At 44.8% G+C, this 17,651-nt stretch overlaps 1 protein-coding gene across 2 annotated transcripts; it reads left to right on the top strand.

The window, feature by feature from the left end:
• The first annotated feature begins 65 nt into the window (after window positions 1-65).
• Window positions 66-14,604, top strand: PALB2 (partner and localizer of BRCA2). Of its 2 annotated transcripts, none has more exons than XM_032766195.2 (13): window positions 66-442; window positions 2,482-2,541; window positions 2,718-2,817; window positions 3,632-5,521; window positions 6,437-7,206; window positions 8,261-8,344; window positions 9,665-9,826; window positions 10,399-10,484; window positions 10,848-11,009; window positions 11,217-11,333; window positions 11,787-11,874; window positions 12,959-13,107; window positions 14,011-14,604. In XM_032766195.2, exons 1-13 carry the CDS (start codon window positions 383-385, stop codon window positions 14,240-14,242), a joined length of 3,960 nt encoding a protein of 1,319 aa, XP_032622086.1. In that variant the 5' UTR covers window positions 66-382; the 3' UTR covers window positions 14,243-14,604. The 2 variants fall into 2 exon arrangements, with proteins under 2 accessions (XP_032622086.1, XP_032622087.1); XM_032766196.2 differs by having other exon boundaries at window positions 11,220-11,333.
• The last annotated feature ends 3,047 nt before the right edge of the window (window positions 14,605-17,651 follow it).

A 17,651-nucleotide genomic window follows, 5' to 3' on the forward strand; every position in this document is an offset into this window, starting at 1 on the left:
GCCAATCTTCGGCCGGCTTGCCGTGGCGTCACATCGCCCACAATGGACTAGCCAATCTCTTCTCAGAAGCTGCGCTGCAGCTTCCATGCCGACCACCCGATCTCGGCCGCCTGCTGTCGTCCTCCCCACGGGCGCGCGCTCAGCTCGCTCCTGGGTGTAGGCGCCTCCGGGATGGGTGGCTGAGGCGGCGTCGGGAGCTGCTGGGGGCGGGGCGAGCGGAGCCCGGCCGGCCCGGCCGCCGGCCCGGCGGCCGCGGTCTCCGGCCTCTGAGGCCCGTTTGCTCCCGCAGTCGGAGCCTCTCGGGCCGTGCCCGGGCTTCTGCCAGAGCCGCGCGCCCCCCGCCCCGCCCCGCCCCGCGCCTGGGTCCTGTCAGGGGCCGGAGATGCTCGCCATGGACGGGCCCCCCGCGGGAAAGGCGCTTACGTGGCAGGAGAAGGAAAAGGTGCGGGCGCTGCTCTGGCTGCGGTGGTGTCTGTGGCACGGCCCATGAGCGGTAACGCTCTGTCCAGTTCTCTGAGTCGGTTGTGTGCGCCCGGGGGGGGGGCTGCCCCCCACCCCCGGGAGAACTAGCTGATCGGTTCCCGGAGGACAGGTCCATCCGTGGCTGTTAGCCAGGCTGGGCAGGGATGGTGTCCCTGGCCTCTGTTTGCCAGGAGCTGGGAATGAGCGACAGGGGATGGGTCACTTGATTCCCTGTTCAGTTCATTCCCTCTGCGGCACCTGGCACTGGGCTCTGTTGGAATACAGGATACTGGGCTAGATGGACCCTTGGTCTGACCCAGTCTGGCTGTTCTTATAACCTTATGGTGTATGGCCCAATCCCACTTGCCTGGGCAGACACATTGACTCAAAAGGGGGCATGGTTTGGCCCTAAATCAAAGAGAGCAAGATACAAATATGGATGGTTCCCAGGCTGATGGCCGTGATTGTTAAGACTGTACTTTCTATAAATAGATATTTGATTCTCAAGCAAATATAAACGTTTGCCCCTGGCACTCATGGCAGGAGTAAGTATTGTCTAGACCATCCCTGACAGGTGTTTGTCTAACCTGCTCTTAAAAATCTCCAGTTATGGAGATTCCACAACCTCCCTGGACAATTTATTCCAGTGCTTAACCACCCTGATGGAAAGTTTTTCCTAATGTCCAGCCTAAACCACTCTTGCTGCAGTTTAAGCTCATTGGCAGTGTAAGCCCATTATGGCTTAACATGGGAAAATAGTTTTGTGAAATTTGCTTGCAGCCTGGGCAAAGGACATCCTAAGGTGCACATGATGTGGCAATTCTAACATGAGCCTTGGGATGCTTGGAACTACATCTGACAGTTTCAGAGGCTGCCATTCTGGCTGGTTCAGAGTTTGAAAACTCTGGAGCCCAAGTCTTTGTATTGTGTGGGCATGGGGGCTAAGAAGAAGGACAGAAGGTTTCTCCATTATTAAAGAGACCAGCTCAACAAATCAAATTTGGCACCTCTAGGTCACGCTGGTTTTGAGCTGTGAAGAGGCAAACAATATTAGGAAATATTTCAGAAAGTTGGCCACCTCATTTTTGGATCTCTGTTATCTTATGAATACCTCAGTCAGTCCTCAGGCTTCCCAGGAAACTTCTACCCTTCCATTGGACCTTGCAGGGCAATTTTCAGATGGATTTGTTAATTCTGGTAAAGTTGAGTGATTGGATATGTAAAAATCAGCCTTGTAATGGAACAATTCAGATCTCAATTGTGAGTTACTACAACTTCTCTACAGTACACAATGGCTTATGGCTGAAATACCTCACAGAAGCAGTTGCTTGTAAAGGGGTATTTTAATAGAGAAGTATCAGAGGGGTAGCCGTGTTAGTCTGGATCTGTAAAAGCAGCAAAGAGTCCTGTGGCACCTTATAGACACAGACGTTTTGGAGCGTGAGCTTTCGTGGGTGAATATGCATGCATCCGACAAAGTGGGTATTCACCCCCGAAAGCTCATGCTCCAAAACGTCTGTTAGTCTATAAGGTGCCACAGGACTCTTTGCTGCTTTTAATAGAGAAGGATGCCCTTTGTCACTCAGAGTGGGAGAGAGTTCCAAGTAGAAGGTGTGGGATGGAGAAAGACCTGAAGGCAAGAAGAGGCAAAGGTTTCAGATGAGATGGGGTGTTGAGGAAGAAGGTGTACAGGCAGAAATGGCATTGTCCAGGGCTTTGTAGGTGAGAATAAAAAGATAGGGCTTGGTATGGGAGGCAAGAGGAGGCTAGCAGAGGGATTTGAAGATGGTTTGACATGGTCAGAGTAGTGAATAAGAAGATTGGGACAGAGGCCTGAGAGCTAAGCAGTGGTCTTGAGCAATGAAGCCTTAATTTTTCTCGGGATGCTTGAGTATGTATGAATTGGGTGTATGAATTTTCTAGGTTTAAAATGTCACTGCACAATTCTAGGCCTTGGTTCAGTTTTTACTTACTGTAGGCATTGTGTAATATCTGTGATGTGTCATCTTTGTTTTCTAGCTGAAAGAAAAGTTAGCCTTCCTGAAAAGAGAATACAGCAAAACATTCAACAGGTTACAGGTAGGTAAGCACCATAGTTTAACCCTGAATTATTAAGTTTGCCTGACTCTTGTGTTTCTGAATGATAAATTTGGTGAAAGATGCTCAGATTTTGGGAGATGAAGTTTATTCTTAAAAAAACTAAAAAACTGCAGACAATGAAATGCTGAGTCATTGATTTGTTGTTGTTTTAACAGCGTGCACAAAGAGCTGAGAGAGTTAAAAATTATGTTAAGAAGACTGTTGCAGAACAAAATCGATTGCTTAGGCAAGAGGAAACGGAGAATAATACCACAGGTAACAGTTCAAAATATAACCTGTTGAGATGTGATTATTTCTTTCTTTAACCGTTTGTCCTTATGAATAGAGTGTGTGATCCCATCCTACAGTTCAGTATAGTATAGAAGTAATATAATATAGTATAGTATGTGTTGCATGTCAAGACTTAGGTGCCAGCTCTGATTTACCACCTACTTCTGCCTAATCACCTCAGTCCTGACCTATGGCACAATGTGATACCACAGTCCTAGGGTGCTTCCCAGCTCTGCTAACACTCATGAAAATTCTGACTTGAATTGTCCCTTTTATTCAATTATTGCCTTACCCTTGGCACACAATATGTGGCTCTGACAATACTCCTAAATCATGACCCAACTATCATCCGTAATTACAGTCCTACCCCCATTTGCCAGTGCTTCTTGAGCCTGGTGTTACCTCCTCTGTTCTAGTGTTGGGCAGAGTCTTCTATTTGTGCTGGTAAGTTTGTGCTTGCCTGATAGTGATAAGGATGAAACTGTCCATCTCAGTTCCTTTTCAGGCACGAGAAAGGTCTTCAGAGATGGAAGACCAGTAGATTAACACATTGTACCACCTAGTTTCTAGAAGCATCATTGCTTATTAAGCATGTATTAATTTGGTGTATGCTTAGTAAACTGAGCATCATGTGGTGTGTCTGCTTAATTTTCTTGGCTGAAATATAAAATGTCAGTGGAATAATTTTTGCAGAACCCTTAGTTTGCCATTTTTGTAAAATTGTCTCTGGTTCTGCTTTGTTGCCTCTTGTCTTAGTGGGACTTTTCTTGGGGAATGCTAATTGCATTTGTCTCCACAGAACTGATGGATAAACAGTCTCCCAATGGTGGCGATAGATCTGGAACATGTAGGTTACAGACCAATACCTATTCTGACTCAGGCACTGAGAAAAAAATGTCTGTCACGTTTAAACTTGAGCCTGAATTCTTCAACAGTGAAGTTAACTTGCAGGAAAATTCATTGGCAGAAAGCACAACTAGTGACCCAGAAAATATCCTCTCTGGCCTCATGAGATCTGTTATTGAGGAGAAACAAAACCAACTGCCAAGGAGTAGAATAACTTCGGTCTCAGAGGGGAGAGAATCAACTTGTGAAGTACCACCAATCAGTGCTGGTGAAACACTGGAAAATGAAATGGCCAGTACAGAGGAGCCTGGGTCACCAGTATTCAAGGGGAGAAACACCATCTCAAACACCAAGAATAAAATTCAGAAGGCCCCCAGGCCAGTCATTATGAGGGAAGAAAAAGGTTTAACGCCTCAAGATCCACAGGTAGGAGATTTGCAGGAAATGCCTGAAGAAAATGTATTTTTGAGTGTCCCCAAACCACTTTCAGACATGTCGATGGGTGGCAATAATGTTCAGCAGCCTGTGTCTCCATGTGCTGAGGACATCTGTGATAGCTGTGAGCCACTGCCCCAGTGGTTAGTGAGTGATATCCCTGTTTCACTTGAAAACATTGAGAATACAGGAAAAGAACTTGCCTGTATAGAAAACCAAATGGATCGGGAAGAGTTGTGTAGGGCACTGGATTTAACTACAAATAATCAATCATCCCTTGCAGGCAAAAGCAGCCCTAGCACTAGTGAAAACAGACCCCATAAAGAAAGAAACCGCAATGAGACCAATAGCTCAAGACCTCTGAACCCTGACTCTCTTCTGGATAATGTTGAAGAACCTTTGAGGAATCAAGATGCTCAGACTGAAGCAGGGTCTCCTGTCCTAGAGAAGACCCCTCCTGCAGCAGAAAGCGCACTGAGCTCTTGCACAATGATTGAAGGACTTCTCTTTCCTGTAGAATATTATGTTAGGACAACTCGGCGTATGTCTAACTGCCAGAGGAAAGTAGACCTGGAGGCTGTCATTCTCAGCCAGTTGGGCAGGAGCAGGAAAGGGCTGCGAAGTAGACAAAAGCAGGTAAATTCAAATTCAGATCAGCTCTACCAAGAAACTGCCAGAAGTGTTGTGCAGGCAAGAGGCACTCCATTCCCTTTTCTAGGTGCAGAGAGTGACCCAGTGAGTTCAAGTAGTTCTCAGAAATCTCTCCCTCTCTCAGATGAGAGGAGCACCTCCAGTGGTTCTCTTTCTCAGAAGACTGTTATTAGTACGAAACAAGCTAAGGGAAAATCCTGGAGGAGAGGAAGGGGCAGAGGGGGTTCTACCTGCAGACCTGCACTGAATGGGTCACAAGCATGTCCTGAGACTTCAGATCTTACAATGCTAAAGGAAAACAGTCATCTCTTGTCAAATGATTCTCACCATGAAAAGGAAAACTGTGAGGGTGACCCTGAGAGGTCACCTATACGCAAAACAAGGGTGCTCGTTCCTGCAGCTGGTGAGGCCCCAGAAGCGGAAATGACAGATGTTATATGGCCAACTGAGGCTGATCTTCCTGATGGAAGCCAAACATTCAGCAAATGCCATCAGCCTCCATTAGAACGGATTCAAAATCCACTCCAAGGAAATAATTTCTTAAATCCATGGGATGAAGCTTTCCCCAGCCCCACACGAGATCTGGAAGCCAATGTAAACGTGAGTCAGGCTGATAAACTGCCAATGGGACACATTAAGAATCAGTGTGTCCAGAAAGTCTGCAGGGCTGAGCAGCTGCCAACAGTTAAAGAATCTCTACCTCAGCACGATCTCCCAAGTTCCTCTGTGAAACGTAAAGTGAGGCAAGGATCTAAAGGTACCTGACTGAACCATTGCTTGGAAAAATCAGAGAGTTCCCTAAAGCTATAACTTAAGTTTTGGGGAGAGGGAAAGACTATAGAGGGCTAGTACCCTTGCTCCAGTATGTCCTTAGCCTGGCCTGGGTTCTTTTTTTCCTTAAACTTCCCTTCCTGCTTTTTTTTGCTACCTAAATGTCCTGTCTTCTTGCTGGCTGATGTACCTTTTTCTAAAGTACCTTTTTGTGGTTGATCCTCCTGCAGGTATGGCTTCTCTTGTTTTCCATATTTTAGAGTCAGAAAATTTGAGGAGAGCATTTCCAGCAAATAAATACCCCAAAAGCTCATTTTCTGGGCCTTCTATGATCCTTAAGCTTCTCCTCTCATGCTTGGCCTTGGTTGCTCACTGTTGTGAAACAGATAAGAAGAAATGGCTGGGGAACTGTGCGGAAAACACTTGGGCCAGGAACAAGGTGTGCATGAGTCACATGCTTACAGTACTCAGTGCATGCGTGCAAGGATGGGATTTGCACAGATGTGCCCCTCTCTTAGTTTTTTAGGACACCAGTCACCATAGTGTCCAGGCATCAACAGTGCTTAAAGTGCTTGGCACTGTCCAAGGCACAGATGAAGATAGCCCTTGGCCCTGGGAGCTTACAATCAAAAGTCTGGAAACAAAAATCATCAGGGGGAGGGAGCATTTTTAACCAAATAGCTAGCAATGCTAGTCATTTCTAGCAGCCTCAAGAAGTGCAGTAATTGTCCCAAAATGTATTTCTGAGAAAATCTTACTTCTATTGTGAAATAGAGGCTTTATTTTAATACATTAAATTAAATGAGAAAAGAGAATTGCATATTTGCTGAGTATTTGTGCAATGATGTGACCGTCTCTTCTAAGTTCTCAGTTCTGTACTATCTTGCTTTCCTGTTTCTAGGTAAAAGAGGGCACAGTCAACAGATGGACTTGGAAGGTCCAGTTCCTCTAGACCGTCTTGGTCTGGATCCTAGGGCCTTCGATCCGCCCTTTCACTTCCAGAATGAGATGCTCAGTGTCAAGTGGCTGCCCTCGAAGCTGGACATCAAAGACTTCCATTTACCCGATGAGGAGTTTGATCTCCTTAAATTTGAGAAACTACAATCCTGCACAGTGAAACAGCTAGAGCCCTTTGTTCCTTCAGGGTCTGAACACTGGCTCCAGAGTGCTGGAGACACTGTGACTTTAGGGGACATGAGACTTAAACAAGTGAATACAGAAGGGAAGAGTGTAGAAAATAGCTTTATTTCTCCTTCAAAGACTATGTCACCTAAACAGCCTCACTTAGAAGGGCAGTTGCACAAGAAGGAGCTTTCTCCAAGGGAATTGCTGCTAACTCCAGCAAGTACTGTCTCAGCTGGTGCGATCAACCAGCTTGAATCACAGATTCACACACCTGCTTTCCCTGTCCTGGGTGCAACCCCAGCTATCCTGTCACTGGTACACAATGAGACCTTACCTGACACACTTTCTGTACTTCCTTTGCAAGTGAAAACAAATCTCTGCAAAGAACCAACCAGTCTTGTCGTGGATGGGAGGGAGTATAACTCCACAGGTGCTTTGCACTCTGATAGCTGCAGAACAGGATCTGACTGTAAGTCTGATGAAGCTGTCATCATCAAAGAGTATCAGCAACCAGGGAGCGGTTCCAAGGAGTGCTGCAGTGCAGAGGTAAAAGCAGAGACTCCCTAGCAGGGAGCATCAGGGCAGTGGTTCTATCTGTGAGCCATCTTTCCCAAAATCTGTTCAGGTTCAGGGACAAGGCCTTCCTGCATGCTAGCTCTGTTTGCAGCCAGAGGCTGTGGTTTCCCTTAGCTGCCTGTTCGTAAATGTTTGAGTTTGTCCAGGCGATCCCAGCCTTGCAGCAGAGCAAATCCTTCAAAATCCCCCTTGCTTAAACTTGAACTGTGGACTTTGCTGCTAGTTATGGGAGGTAAATTCTAACCATGCCAGTGAACAGAATGTTTCTTGGGCCCCTGGTCAAAGCCGACCTGCCTTAGGAAAGGCTCTTGGCCGGAACTCTGTAAGGACAGCAATAGAGAACAAAACAGTCAGTGTAATAGATGGGAGTGGAGAAAGGAAGGTGTAACTATACCCAGAGGTGTGGTCAACAAAACACGGTTACTCTTTATACCTACGTCCAACAACCAGGAGGTTAGAGAGGGATCTGTTCTTTGGGGTAAAGTAGTATTATGAGATGGGGGGGGGGGGAACAAACACTAAAAGTAACCACAATTAAAAGTAAAGAAGAACGTACAGGTTGAATTTTCAAGTATTTTGTAGATTCTAATGACTTTTTCTTGGTTATTGTGGTAGAGTCTCTAACTTAAATTTCCCAGAAATTTAGTTAGTTATAAAATAAGAACAAAATAAATCGTGAGCAGAGGAAAGTAGACAAAACCTCCTTTTTAGAAAGAGATCCACTCTGTATTTGCAAGAGTGGCAAAGGAGCTACTAATATAAGGAGACAGAGTAGCGTCAAAGCATTAGAAAAGTGATGTTTTTAAAAGACAGGAAATTGGAGGTTTGGAGGTGGGTATAAAGAAGATTCAGAGGGGGAGATAATCTCTTGTTTTCCGAAATGTACTGGTACAAAAGTGATCTTAAAGCTGCTGTCCAGCAATCTGCCGTCGAGTGAGCGCACTCTTTTGTACATGGACTGGTACGTGTGGAGCATAATTTGTTGAAATTGTATTTAATCAGTCCGTGCTTTTTGTTTGTCCAGAACAAACTGACAGCCGAGCAGCTGGCCGTGGCACTGAGTGACAACCTGAGAGACAGGAGCTTGCAACTGGCCTCAAAGCTAAAGGTTGGGGAATAATATTTTGAGTTACATCCACAAATTGAGTTTTTAAATAAAAAAAGTATTTCTTTATTTACTGAGACTTTTAAAATGTCTTTATCTGAAGTCCAAATAAAAGCACAATAAAACAAATATAAATGATGCAAAACAAAATAGACTAATAAAAAGAAAAATAGACTCTGCCCATAATCAGCCAGTCCCCTCTTGGTCTTTCACAAAAAGCAACTAGAGAGCTTGAGTCAAACTCCAGTGCATCTGTGTATAACTGAAGAGCGAATGCACACAAAAATCCCAAACACTGAAGTGTCTCAACAACTGCAGATGTATCAACAGACGAACGCAGACACTGCTCTTCAGCCTCAGGGAAAATGGTTGCCTGATTCCTGCTTTCCCAAGCATTGCAGACTGTGGCTGGCGGCAGTGTTTCATTGTTCTCATGTCCTCCCTCCGTCTCTGAAGGTTAGTTGGAGTTGCTCCTTACTGGATCAATCATGTTAGGTCTCGAGCATGCTGACATTCATGCCTGCTTGGAGCTGAGTTTGGCCTTTGATGCATTTGTGAAGTGAGGCAAACATGGCTTGGGGTTGTTTGCACAGCTGAGCCATCAGATCTCCCTTTCACATGGTCTCTCCTCTGTCCCCCTTGCCTTTTATGTCTTGTAGGGGGTAGAGAACAGTTGGGGGGCAGGGCAGTGACAGCTGTGGAGAAGTCCTCTGAACTCTGAAGCTCCATTTGCACTTGCAGAAGTTGGGTCATTTCTAGGCCTTGGAACCAAACCCTGCACAGCCAACCAAAAGTAATAAAGTTGGATCCAAATGTTTCTTTACAGGGACAAAGAAAAATGCTGCCGCCTGTTTAAAATTAAACCTTGTTTACAGTGACACTATGTGATCTGTGTTATCTGTAGCCTCTCCCCTCCCGCCTGTGAAAAGGAGGCAGATAGCAGTACTGAGTACAAGCAGGTGCTGTGCAAGCTTCATCAGACAGCTTGGCTACTCTGCCTCAGCCCTGATACCACCTGTGTTTCAGGTCTTGGATCCACCTTTGCAGACTCTCTGTTGTGTACAAATGGCAGGTGGTTTTGTGCTGTGGGTGGATGGATAGATATCCATTACTTCTAGGATGAAACCACCAAACTCATTTTCCTTATGGCCTAACTGGCATTGGGAGCCAGGACTCCAAAGTCAGAATCTAAGGCACTAACCCACAACTCCAAATCTCTATCACACTGGCACTCTGGAAGTGATTTCATGCAAGAGTTAACCTGAATCTCCAGGCTGAATATCCATAGTTGGAATAACTTCAACACTGTTTTGTTTTGAGCAGAACCCCTCAAGTTCTTGTGCTGTGGATGTGAGCACTGTCTGGTGGGAATCAGCTGGCTGCACAGAGCTGTGTATCATAACTGCTTGTGAGACTTCCATTTCCCTGTGGAAACCTCTGGCTTCCAACCAGTGGAAAAAGGTGTACACCTGGCACCTTACAGAGGTAGAGTACACAGAAGTTTCTTCTTCACTTTGGGGCAGTCTTCTAGTAGTATTGGGTCACTTCCGAAGACACACACAACCTGTAGACTCACAAGGAGGAATGTACATTTTCTTACACCTAGTGGGCCAGATCCTTAGCTGGCACATGTTAGTGTAGCTCGATTGAAGTCAGCTAAGCAACTGGATTTGTACCAGGTAAGAATTTGGCACAAATATTTTGAACAATTCAATTTTATGTTAAATTTTAGTTCTCTACAACTGTAAAGATCTCCACATACTGGATGTTGATTGTATAGCAACATGACTTCTTGGTGTCCTCTTTGTCCTTAAACTCCTCAACTTCTTTTGACATCTCCTCTTATCTTCCCAAAGATCATTGCCTCTTTGTTTAGGTTAAGGACAGATTTGATGATTGTTGATTCTTTGCTGTATCTAACTATTTCTTTTGAATACTGAGAAAATAAGTCATGATCCTGCAAACAGAGCAGTCTTTTCTTGATAATGGGGAGAAAGTCAAACTGAGAAGGAGCTTATGGGTGTCCCTAACTAAATCCGTGTCCTTTGCCTTTACAGATTCCAGTAATACAAATTGTTCCCTTGCCAGATGTCTGTAATCTTGTATGTGTTGCCTTGGGAGATCTGGAGATTGGAGAAATAAGGTGAATGTTTCTGGGTGTGTGGTTTTTATTGCAGATTAAACATTTCCAACCTGATTTCTCCAGCTTGACTGCAGATAATTTTGTGTTACTTGACCCTCTTCTCTTGCCCAGAGGCTGAAGTAGTCTCTTACTGATATGTCAGTTTTAAGCAATTTTGCAAATATTAAAGCATTTTTGAAAATATCTGAGTAAAGGCAAAAAATCAACTATCTGCAAGGATTCTCTTACTCTTTATTTCCTCCCACTGGTGCAGGTGTGACCACTTCGAAACACAGTCATTTCTGTGCGCTGCAGAAGGCCAGATTTGGGTTCCATTTCCTTCACTTTCATTATGATGTAGCTTTCTGTTCTGATTTGGTTTAGGCTCTTGCTTTCTTCTTCTGAAGACGGCTCCTTAAAGCAGTCACTAGTGAAAACCGGGAACATAAAAGCTGTTCTTGGTCTGAGAAACGGGCGGCTAGTCAGTACTAGTGGGACGCTTCAAGACCAGCAAATCGAAATAATCTCAGTTTCGGAGGCAGGAAGGTAAGCAGTCTGATATTTGTGGTGTTTTCAGTATGGGGATGGGAGAGCCCTCAGGAGATGTCACAAAGACTGGGCAGTGGTATCTGTGGTGCTGAGGGGATCGTATGCTGTCCTTTCTGGAATATTGCTGCGTGTGATCCATTCTCTTTGTGTATTGAATTCTGAGGGTTTTTTCCCATCTACTGTTTATGTTCATGTTCTCCCCAGAAGCAATGAGAGGCAGACTTTGATGCCCCCAGAAGAAACCATTCTGGCTTTTGCTGAGGTAGAAGGGATTAGAGACGCTTTGGTTGGCACAACTGCAGTGAACAGCCTTGTTGTTTGGTAAGTGCTTCCTGAGAGATCACACTATATCACTAGGGCTTTTGGGGAGGGACTGTTGCTTGTGGGATGATACAGTGGGAGGAGAGGATGTATAGTGATTTTGGCTGTATTAGCTAGTTACAGATCCTATGTGGTGGAGTTTGCTGCTGGTTTGTCCTTATGTTGTTAGTTATTTTTAAATCTGTTGTCCTAGAGCCTGGAACAGAACTTTTTTTTCTGATTTTGTTTTTATAAATCTAGATAAACATATAGCTAACAGGCTGTTCTGCCATCCCAGTGCTGCTCAGGGCACTTGTATGTGGCATCCCTTTCCCTCACTCGTTGTCTACCACCTTTTTGGAGTGGTCATTTGTTTGGGCTGTGCCTTGCTCACTGGTGCTACTGCAGTCTAAATAATAAGTACAAATAAGAGGATTATAAAGCAGTCAAGTTATCTGTTTCCATTTTCTGCAGGAACTTGAAAACTGGCCAGATTCTGAAAAAGATGCACGTTGGTTATTCCTATCCTGCTTCAATCTGCCATCACGCCTATTCTGACTCTGTACGTATGTGAAATGGTGTCATTCTGTTTGTGCCATGAGTGCCCATGGCTGGGGTTCAAAGGTGTAGTTGTCTAAAAGAGGCTCCTGAATTTAAGGACCTGTTGTGTTCAGGTCCACTAAGAAAATTAAAGGAAAAAGGAGTTAGTTTGTGGGGAAGAGGTTGAATCAATTTTCTCAATTTCTTGTCCTTTTCACAGATATATTGGTAAGCGAAAGAGTAACACGCCACAGTAGATTCAAAAACAGCTGCCCAAACATTTTGTGTGTGTGTTTTAGAACTATCATTGATTGGTGTGATTGCACAGTTAATCTTTCCCAATTTACTAATGACTAGCTCCAGCCATGGTGATGGCACAGCCTCATCCTTATTATGCTACAATTATTTAATAATTATACATACCCCAAACACTCAGAACTGGATCTAAAAACACAAATTTGTGTACGAAGTCTTGGTTCTAATTCTGATGGATCTTCCCATTCATTAACACCTCTGCCCTGATTCCTGGATGCTCTGCCCACTTGCATTCTTAGGATTCTTGACTGGGATTCATCTCACTGAACATTTAATCCTGTGGGTGTGTAAATTTAGTGCTTATGAATGTATGGATTAATAGCACTGGCTTGAGCCAGACCAGTGGGGAATTCTTCAAGATCTGACTCTCAGCCTGGCCTTGCCTTGCCTTAAGCAGAAGCTCCCAGTCACGTCTAATTGTGCAGTAGTTTTGTTGTGTGAATAAATGACAAGATTGAGACCAACAAACTTATCTTTTGTGTGAGTTAATCCTGATTCGATGTTAGCTATTTTCAGCTGAAAAAGAAGTGCATAAATTCATTGTGTCACTGACCTAGCATTCCACTGCACCAAATAAATCCTAATCAACCAGCTTCCCAGCAGCTCCTGTATTTTTTTGTATTTCATTTGATAAATACCAGGAGTGGTGAGTTCTTACTGCTTACAGCGTCAGCTGACATGGGGCTCTGATTAAGGAAAGAATTTACCAATGATTGATTGGAAAAAAACTACTAGTTATTGTTTTTCTCTTAACATTCACTCTAGTGATGTATTTTTCCTTTGTAAATCAGGGCCTCCTGTTTGTTGTTTTAAGTCACCCACATGCCAAAGAGAGTGAGTCCTGTGGAAACCCTGCATTCCGGATGAGAGTGTTCAATCCCAAAACAGCCAGAAGCACTGGGGTAATGTTCTTCTCTCTCCCCCCTGGCCACAGCGGAAGGCAAGTATCCCAGGAATGATCCACATGTATTTCTTAGACTATTTTTTTAAGCAGAGACCTGGAATCGTTAAATGATAAAAGGAGTCCATGGGAGAGCCAAAAAGCTGGCAAGCTGTGAGGGGCCATTTGCTAGCTGATGATAGTGAGGTTGTGATAAGTCACTTCAACCTTTGTATATACAGATCACAGTGAGGGTGTTGCCTATTTCCCATCTGCTTCCTGCACATGTCTGTGAGCTAACCTCTGAGCTCCCTGTGTCCTGGTGCACAAGGGAGCTCTTTATAAGAAAGCCCTGTGTTCAAGCCAGGGAATTGGTCCCTTGCAGAGTTCACACTCTATTTACTTTCACAAGATGTTTGTGGAGGAGAGATTCTGTAACTGAAGCTGTAATTTGTGAATCCAAAGGCAAAACCTCTGTGAAAATTTAGGCAAATTAACACTGTAAATGCTTAAAACAGTTTGAGGGTCTAACCTCTAGATGTAAGTACATTTACTTAGTATTAGATTGCCATAAGGAGCTAGGTGACCTGCTGTCTTTCCAAGATCTTAAATCTGGAGAGTAAGACATTGTCTCCAATCCTCCAAACAGTTATATGCATAAGAAAAGTTACATAGTTGTGTGTTTGCAGATTGACGCTTTAGAATGTTGTAACATTAACAATTGCCTCCTACCTCTCTTGGTCAAATGCAATGAAAACAACTTATAACTTCAGTATACTTTAGTTTCCTACAATTGGCTTATGCTCTAATAGGTTTCTTTCTCCTTAAGAGGCTTTTCCATGTGGAAGACTTTTATTTCTTTTACACTCAACAAATCTGAAATAAAACCTTTAAAATCTTGTGTAATGACATTTTATATGAAGAAACCCTGCAGAGTACTAATTGTTCTGTGCCTGGTTTTAGGTACCTTGAAGGCGAAGTCAAGGGTGTCTCTGCAGCAGCTGTGCTAACATCTGGAGCAATTGCAGTGTGGGACTTATTTTCAGGCCAATGTACTGCTCTACTTCCACCAAATACTGATGGGAATTGGTCTTTGGTCAGGTGGTCAGTCACAGATTCCTGTCTCCTGGCTGGACAGAAAGATGGAAGTGTGTATGTGTACCATTATTCACAAGCCAAGGCAGTTGGGAAGTAAATGGGTAGTACGATGGATTCTAAAACTAACAGGAGAATTTGCACTGATAAAGTAAATTGAGATGGATAGAATTTTGTGTTGAAGAAAGATTCCTCAGTGTCATCTGTTCACTTTCCCACAAGTAAACTGTTTTTTTTTCCACTTGAAGTTAGGTTCAAAAGGTCTGTGAGATGATGCTGGTCAACCTGGCTGACTTTTAATGTGTCTTGTCTTGCCTCACTAGATCTGTGAAGCCAATGGCACTGTTTAACAGTGATTGGCTGGATCTACCTGTTTGGATTCAGGGTTTGTACATTTCATTGTGGAAAAGCATTCAATGGATTATCTAGATGTAAGATGCTATTAAACTTTATTTTTGTAAACTGCGCCGTGCTTCTAGCTGAAGTGATTTTTGTATCGCTAACTTCCTTAGTAAAAAAATTTATTTCGGCCATTGTGGACAGTGATATATTCAGTGATCTAAACATAGCTAGTGCCAGATCATTCTGCATTGATGAGAACAGCAGAAGAGAACCTCTGACATCTAGCCATAGTCCAGTCCTGCCCAGTTAAGCCACTGTGAAAAAACACCTCCATCCTGCTGCCTTCAGGTGTAGGAATAATCTTTTGTTTCTCATGCATTGGGTTCAGCTGCAGCTCAGATTTTGGTAATGGCTTTCTCGCTATCTCTAGCAACTGTTTGGTGTCTATAAGACATTGGTTGGTGCCTAAGTGCAGTCTCCATTGGGCAGGTGTCCACATCACAACTAATCAGCTGTACTGTGATAGAGACAACGCCCCCTCCCTCCCCCCGGTGTCACAGTTCCTGAATTAACTGCACCTCTGACCCGCTCATGGCCTCCTTCTGGGTGCCTCACTTAGGTCTCTGGCATATAACTATCACCATTCTCAGGGCGGAATTTTATGATTCACTCCCTCCTGGCATCTTGGTCTGCAGACTTCTGTGATTTACTGATCCTCTCAGCAAGTCTGACTTCAGCTCAGCTCCTGCAGTTAATGACAAGGTTATTCAGTGACCAGCCAGGTCTCATAAAGCAAAGTACTACATATTCAGAACAAAAGCGTTTCAGAGGAACTATGTATACGTGCTACTGGTGTACCAGGTAACCATCTTCCACTGGGAGATGCTGGCAGGTTTGAAAGAACTTCAGGTCCTCCCACAGGGCCTGTTTCTGGTCACAATCTCATGTCTGTCAGTCCCCGGATGGAGTGCCAGTGGAGCCCTCCTCAGGTCAAGGCTGATAATTTTATGCAGTTTTAAGTCCTTTGTCTTTTGAAGCCTCTTGAACTAGATCAAACCAACCTATGCTATTTCCTTAGGAGGCAAAGCTTGCTACCTGCATTGGTTTGGTATTGGGGATTTGCACTGATTACCCCCCTCCCTCAGTGTCTTTAGTTCCTGAAGGAAACAATCTTTAGTTCACCCATTAAGCCAGGAATACAATCACTAACAAGCCCATAAAGATATATAGAACATTCATAAAGTTAATACAATCAATAGTCTTTGAGTAGTGAATGATTCCACCACGCTCTTGCCTCTCTGGGCAAGCTCTGAGTACTAGGAGGCCCCTTGCTGTTTTGTGCAGGCCCAGTCCAGCAGGTGTTCTCAGAGGCTGCCCACGGATTGGACCCTGCAGATGAGATAGGTGGGGGATTGCCTAGTTTGAGACGCCTGGGTCAAGGATTTAGTGGCAGTAGGGGTATGCTGCAGTTATGCCACTCTAGTGTAGACACTTTGATCAACAGATGGGGTTTTTCCATCAGTGTAGCTAATCCACATCTCTGAGAGGCAGTAGGTATGCTCACAGAAGAATTCTTCCATTGACCTAGCCACCTCTACAGTGTGGGTTAGGGTGACCTGATTATGGTGCACAACAGGGCATGAAATGTTTTACATCCCTGGATGACGTAGCTCGACTGACCTAAGTCAGTGGCTCTCAAACCTTCCAGACTACTGATTTGTGCTGCGTACCCGCAAGTTTCACCTCATTTAAAAACTACTTGCTTACAAAATCAGACATTAACAAAGTGTCACTGCACACTATTACTGAAAATTGATTACTTCCTCATTTTTACCCTAGAATTACAAAATAAATCAATTGGAATATAAATATTTTACTTACATTTCAGAGTATTGTATAAAGAGGTTAAGTTGTATGAAATTTTAGTTTGTACTGACTTTGCTAGGCTTTTTATGTAGCCTGTTGTAAAACTAGGCAAATATCTAGATGAATTGATGTACCCTCTGGCTGACTTCTGCGTACTCTCAAGGCTACATATATCCCTGGTTGAGAACCACTGACCCAGGAGCGGATTTACCATGAAACAAACTATGCAGTGGCACGGGGCCCCCCAAATTCAGGATAAATATCTGACAACCTGCCCCTGAGTCCTGGCTGGTAGTGCAGCAGGGCTCAGGTAGGCAGGCTACCTGCATGCCGTGGTGAGTGGCCCCACACCGCTCCCAGAAGGGGATGACTGCTGGCATGTCTCTGTGCTCCTGGCGGGGAGGATGGGAAGGCGGTTCTGCGTGCTGCTCCCACCCCAGGCAGTGCATGGAGACCCGCTGCCCCCCTCCCCCCAAGGGGCATGCAGAGATGTGCCAGCAGCAAGGCTAAAGCAGCTCCCTGCTTGGTCTGCCTTGCTCCTGGAAGTGGCTGGCATGTCCCTGCGGCCCCTGGGATGTGTGTGGGGAAGGTGTGTCTCCGCACTGCCCCTGCCCCGAGTGCTGACTGCAGTTCCCGTTACCCTTCCTCCCCGCACACCTAGGAGCCACTGCCAGAGGCGTGTGTGTGCCGGTCGCTTTGGGAGCTGTGCTTCTCAAGATACGAGCCACCCCCTGTCCCGCTCCTGTACCCCAGCCCAGAGCCTGCACCACACACCCAAACTTCATCTCAGGGCTCTCACCCCTCCCAGTCCCCAGCCCAGAGTTTGCACCCAGCACTCTAAATTCCTCCCAGAGCCTGCCCCCTGCATCCCCTCCTGCACCCCAACCCCCTGCCCCAATCAAGGTACCTCACTTTATTTTCATTTACTTCCCATTACTTATAATATAGGAGGAGGATGAAGAAAAAAAATGAAAGAAGGGGTGGGGATAAGAGAGAATGTTCTTGGCTGGGTCATGTGCTATTATATATATTCTTCTTACTGTATTTTTCACTCCATGCATCTGATGAAGTGGGTTCTAGCCCACAGATGCTTATGCCCAAATATATGTTCAGCTGTAAGGTGCTACAAGGACTCCTTGTTGTTTTTACAGATACAGACTAACACGGCTGCCCCCACTCTGAAACTTAATCTCTTTGTGGATCTAGCACCGTAGCTGATTCTGATGATGCTTTTAACTGGTGGCCAAACTGTGCCCCACTGATCATCCCTCTCCTTCCTCCAGAAGTGCATGGGGCAGGGC

Source organism: Chelonoidis abingdonii, chromosome 9, assembly GCF_003597395.2.
Source record: "Chelonoidis abingdonii isolate Lonesome George chromosome 9, CheloAbing_2.0, whole genome shotgun sequence".
In the NCBI taxonomy this organism is placed as follows: domain Eukaryota; kingdom Metazoa; phylum Chordata; order Testudines; family Testudinidae; genus Chelonoidis; species Chelonoidis abingdonii.

What these genes read in the sequence shown, in the direction of transcription:
- PALB2 (XM_032766195.2), top strand. Translation starts at nt 383, where the DNA reads ATGCTCGCCATGGACGGGCCCCCCGCGGGAAAGGCGCTTACGTGGCAG. An exon ending in AACGGAGAATAATACCACAG is followed by an intron (nt 2,818 to 3,631) that starts GTAACAGTTCAA and finishes TTGTCTCCACAG; the next exon opens with AACTGATGGATAAACAGTCT. An exon ending in GTGAACAGCCTTGTTGTTTG is followed by an intron (nt 11,334 to 11,786) that starts GTAAGTGCTTCC and finishes CATTTTCTGCAG; the next exon opens with GAACTTGAAAACTGGCCAGA.